The sequence below is a fragment of the Fukomys damarensis genome, unplaced genomic scaffold, assembly GCF_012274545.1.
Source record: "Fukomys damarensis isolate Sample0158 unplaced genomic scaffold, DMR_v1.0_HiC HiC_scaffold_39, whole genome shotgun sequence".
Lineage (NCBI taxonomy): Eukaryota > Metazoa > Chordata > Mammalia > Rodentia > Bathyergidae > Fukomys > Fukomys damarensis.
This window is the reverse complement of record NW_022900951.1, coordinates 32476006-32481529: the sequence shown is the minus strand read 5'-3', so window position 1 is coordinate 32481529 and position 5524 is coordinate 32476006. Positions and strand designations below refer to the sequence as shown.

The following is a 5524-nucleotide window of genomic DNA, read 5'->3' as shown; positions in this document are numbered from 1 at the left end:
TGCCTTCTATTTACCATGCACAAATGGTTTCTCCTCTGTGATGCATCTCTGCCATCCTAGCCTGCCTTGGAGCCAGCTGACTATGGACTGAAACCTCCACAATCTGTGAGCTGAAATAAACCTTCCTTCCTTTAACTTGTGGATGTTGAGTATTTTGTCTCAGTAATGAGAAACATGGATGTAGGGTGAGTGAAAAGGGATTAGGGTGAGTGGTACTGGATTAGTCTACTGATTGGCTCAGCATAGTTGTGTGTGTATGTATGGGGGCAAAAACTGTCTCCTGGTGTAAAATGGGCAACTATGGGTTAACTGTGTATCTATGCTTACTGAGAAAGATATATTGTAACTACAGTCATTACTGTGATGCAAACTCACTAGAGCAAAGCAATCTCAGAAAGACCTGCTAAACCTCCTGCTCCTCTCTTCATCGCCCCTTTGCTTATGCAATTGTATTTAGATTGATAACCATTTCCCCAGTGATTATGGTTGCTGTTTCCCCATCCTATAGAAACATAAAGTTATAAAAATGAGAGTAAACTTCTGTTTGACAGTTTCGAGGTGATTTGAATTCTTTGAAGCCACTGGCAATAAAGGTAATTTTTACTCCTACTCGTGTGGTCACTGGTCTATCTGAAGACTAAGTGGTCACACTTCAGGGACAAAGAGAAGACACATTCTGGGTGTGGGTGGCAGTACCCAAAAAGCTTGTAGCCTGGCTGGGATAAAAGTGAAAGGGAGGCTTGCTGCTGCTTCCTGCCTGCCTTTAATGGACTGTTTCTTTTTTGTGATGCCCTTCTACTATGCCACCCTGCCTTAGAGATAGACTACTATAAACTAAAACCTGTAAAAACTGCAAGCTAAATCAAAGCTTCTCCCCTTAACTTGTGGATGTCTTGTATTTTGTCTCATCGACGAGGAAAGTAACTAATTCACTCACCCTGGCCAGAAAGCCAGGCTAAGGCTTATTCAAATTCTCACTGTTGGCCAAGGTAACCTGGTCAGAAGTTCAATACCGTGCCCTCTTTCAGACCCTGTGTTTTGCTACCTAGAATCAATAGATATTAACATTTAGATATTTTAATAAACTAAATGTCTTTAAGTAATGTTTAATTTTTATTTATGTATTTATTATTTGCAATGCTGAGGTGCAGAGAATTGATCTCAGGGCCTCACAAGCTAGGCAATTCCTGCCCAATTCCATTTCCTTCCTTTGAGCCTCAGAAGCACCAAGTTTTTCATTTATTTATTTATTCATTTATTTTCAGTGCTGAAATTGATCTCATGCTAGACAATCCCTGGCACATCTTATTTCCTTTACTTATACCTCAGCAGCACCATTTATTTATTGCTTTTTTCATGTCTGAGACTTGATCCCAGGGCCTCACACACTGGGTAATCCCTGCCCAATCCCATTTCCTCCACTAGTGCCTCAGATAAATGACATATTCAAGCTTTTACCATGTACAGATTTCAGGGGCCCCACGATGCTCACCAATCCACCCCATCCCCCATGCCCACAAAGTTTTTAAGGGAAGCCTAATTCTGTATTTTCCATAGGCCCTATCTTTATCTTCCGTCATGGTGAATATGAGCTGTCTGCAGATGAGGCACTAGTGGGTGGAGAGACTCATCCTATATACCCATTGCACACAATAGGCATATGCTCTCATCTTCAGTGCTATACATAGGAACGAACTGGACACCTTCATTGCTTTAAGAACCAAGTAACTTTATTGAAAACAACAACTCAATGGAAAGGAAAGTTGAAACGAATGTGGTGATAGGGAGGTATGCAGGCCCTCCTTGGTGACCCAAGGAGGACCCCATGGCTCTGACGACAGTTCATGCTCTGTCATCCTGGTCGTCTTCCCTCAGGGTGAGACTTTTAAAGAGGCAGTTGGAAAGGTCCCCCTTCACAGCCTCAATCTTGTGAATGTTGGTCAATTCCTGGCTCATGTCCTTGAGGACCTGGACCTGGGGGCGGAGGTAGTGGCACTGCAGGAAGTCGCACAAGTTGGGGTCACCCTTCTTGGTCGCCAGCTCGTGAAGCTCCAAGAGGTTCTGATTGATGGTCTTCTCTAGGTTGAAGGCGCTCTCCATGGCATGGGTGGGGCTAAGCCAGTTGTTCCTCTCAGGCTTCGGGATCTTGAGAAAGACAACGAACCCACTTCGGTCGGTCTGCATCCACATGAGCTTCTCCGTGAGCTCCTTCCACTGGTGAGACCGGTGAAGGAAGAAATTAGAGAAGTGGTCCATGGCTACATCCAGGTGTTTGCAGAACATAGCCATAGACAGGTAGATGTAGGAGGCGTACAGCTGCAGCTGAATCTGGGCGTTGACTGCGCCCTCGCACTCCAAGTGGTAGTTCTGGCGGAGCTCCACTAAGGGCATGTTAGGCATGGCGGACATAGCAAGCACAATGTCGACGAAGGCGACGAAGGCGATGAAGGCGGGGAAGGCGACAATGGCTGCGAAGGCAGCAAAGACAGTTGGAGACGCCACTAGGCAGTAGAGTGGCGGCTGCTGCGGATTTGGAAGCTGCGTGGCCCTCGAACTTCACACAGGATAGAGCAATAAGGGGTCTGTAGAGAGCGGCCTCCCGGCTGTGCCGAGGCGAGCGTGAAATCAGTCTGAGGAACCGTTGGAAGTGGGCGGGACCGGAAGTGAACAGTGATGTCCCTTGAGGGCACCCGTTGAGGGTGGGTCAGGGGTCACCCATCAACAAAATGGATGCTGAATTCACTGATCAAGCTGGGCAGCTGCACTGGCCGTAGGATGTATACAATATTTTGAAATGTTATTTATGAATATAAATACAAACAGATTTAATTGCCTGTGTCTGGGGTGGGACTGCAGCAGGGCTGGAGGTGGTCAGTAACAACCTTTGGGGGCATCCGTTGCGGGAGGGTAAGAGGATAGGGTTCCATGCTCAGAGCGTCAGAGCAACCCTGATGAGTCCGCAGCGACCTATATAAGTTTTTTAAACGTTATTTAGGAATATAAGTGGAGACTTTGAATTAACCTGCACAATTTGTATAAGAAACTTATTTGAATATTTTCCAAATGGAATTATTTAATTAACTCCAGTGGTTTTTTGTGGTGTCATTAGTTATATCATAAAGCTTTATTTTTTTGGTACTGGGAATTGAACTCGGGTCCTCACACTTGCGAGGCAGGCGGCAGAACCACTGAGCTATGCCGGTCGACCGGCCGGCATAAAACTTTATTTGAATGGCAGCTTCCTTCAATGACTTCCATGGCTTTGCTAATGACCATTGTGATGGAGACATCACCTGGTTTTGGGTGTCAGGGCACAGTGCTGGAATACATTTGCATTAGCAGCATGGATGACTTTGCACTTCTTGGCTTCTATTGCTTTTTAAATTTTTAACAGCATTTCTAGTGCCCAGCAGCTTTATTTTCTCTTCTAATATTCCCTTCTACCCCAGCCCATTTTCACGTTATAAGCTTATTGTCTTCCTTATAATTCCAATAATATAAATTTGAAATGTTTGATAACATTCTCTCCTGTTCCTGTATTATGTCTTTTTTCTCCAGAATCAGTTTTGTTTGTTTATCATGTTCTTCAGTAGCTCAACTATCTGGCCAACTTTGACTATTCAAAATTGAGCATAAAGGTCTTATTGGATTATTCTAGGAGATACACAGTTGTGATTTCTGTTGAATTAATAGTCTTTTCCTATGAATGGGACAGCAGAGTGGGTAAATGAGAGAGTGGTTCTCTCCTTTGGGGATACATAATATGAACTTTGTAGATGGGATAAGGACAATCCCACTTACCAAAATTTGGACAAATCTAACATTGGAAGATTTTAGTCTATCTCTCTTCTGAGTGATATGTACCTTTTTTCAGTATACCTTAAATGCAATTCTTCAGTTGCCTTAACCCTTGCTCTAGCTTGAATTCTCTTTCTGGTCAAATGACTCTTTTTTGGAGTATAGATTTTGGGGACAAACAAGGGTCAGTTGAAACTAGTGCTTATTGTTGTTTGTAAATAGGACTGGGGGAGAGTCAGAGCAGGTTTGGGGCAGACAATTTTATGTTCAGAGAGTTTCTCATAGTCTATCCAGGGTGCTCTGTAATTCTTTTATTTCATTAACACCATTTTGAAATTTGAATATGTTTCACTTTTTACTGCAAATAATTTTAATTTTCTGTATTTATCAATCAGAAAACATCTGTCTCTATCCTCTAAGCACTCCTCCCATTTTCTGCTTTAACTATTGTTTCAAGTTTTTGTGTGTAATAATATTTGAGTCTGGTCCACCACCATGATTCACTCTTTCTTTCTTTTTCTTTTTTTTTCTTCTCAAAATACAAATATTTGTTAGTTACTACATTAATATGGTTCAAAAGCCATTTAAGTCTCCTCTCTGCAGGCAACCAGTGGAGTATTACTTGTCATAATAAAGGGGGAAAACAGGGAGAAAAGGAAAAAATAATACTCACGTTAAACAAAACCCCAGAGATATATGTGGCAAAAGTTTAGAAATGTACTCTATCAGCACATTTCTTTCAAATGCACATGAAGCATTTAGAAAGATGGGTATTCTCAGGCATACAGCAGCATAAATTTAAGTGGATTCAATTCATATGTGATATGTTCTCTGATCGCAGTGGAATTAAACTAAATATCATTTACAGAAAGATACATGAGAATCTCAACTATTTAGTGACTAATATTAAACATCTCAACAATCCATTGGTTTAAGAAAGAGGAAGGGATATTAAAAATTTTTTGGAGCTGAATGATAACAAGTACAACATATCAACATTTGTGAGATGCATTTAAACCAGTACTTACATGAGATTTAAAGCACAAAATGTTTTATTAGAAAATAAGAAAAACCTCTAATCATTTATCGAATTTCCTGATTTAAGAAACTAAAAGAAGGAGGATCAAAGTAATTCCAAGTCAAGCAGAAGGAAGGAATAGCTTGCTGCACTTCAGGAAATGCTTTATGATCTGAGGCACAGGTAAGACATTGAGGTCTCTGAACCAAGCAGCATGTAAGAAACCTATTTTATTGGGAATTAACCCCAAGAAGAGGCTAGTAGATCAACTTTAAGGTCTGTGGTTGGGTTGGTAATTGATGTAGATGTCCAGGTAAGAACTCACATCCCATTGGATTATGTTGAAGGACATTGAGTCAAAGACATGAGGCACAGTGAGCCAAGATAAACTGACAACACAACTCAAGGTTTTGTCCTTTGAAAGATATCCATGTATAGCTAGAATCATGTAGCTGGACAGTGCAAGAAAATTATAAATTGTACATTCTTTTATAAATTATTCATAACTTGCTGATCCATGAACAAAAGATAGAAATCTAACATTCAGACTAAGATTTTGCTTCACTAAAAAAAAAAAACTCTCCATATGGGTTTTCCTTGCTATTTCTTTTCATTTTATTTTGTGTGCATCAAAATGTTCAGAGCGAGAGTATTCTTAGCCTAATTTCAGTAGGCCGTGCCCTTACCATCTCACTATGGATCTACCAA

The 5524-nt window shown here is 41.2% G+C and overlaps 1 protein-coding gene across 1 annotated transcript; it reads right to left on the bottom strand.

Annotated features, from left to right (window-relative positions):
* Positions 1-1717: 1717 nt before the first annotated feature.
* Positions 1718-2648, bottom strand: LOC104870546 (ferritin heavy chain-like). The gene has a single exon (XM_033760562.1). The coding sequence runs from the start codon at positions 2407-2409 to the stop codon at positions 1843-1845; it is 567 nt and encodes a 188-aa protein (XP_033616453.1). The 5' UTR covers positions 2410-2648; the 3' UTR covers positions 1718-1842.
* Between the last annotated feature and the right edge of the window lie 2876 nt (positions 2649-5524).

Coding starts and splice junctions, on each gene's coding strand:
- LOC104870546 (XM_033760562.1), bottom strand. CDS start 2,409: ATGTCCGCCATGCCTAACATGCCCTTAGTGGAGCTCCGCCAGAACTAC.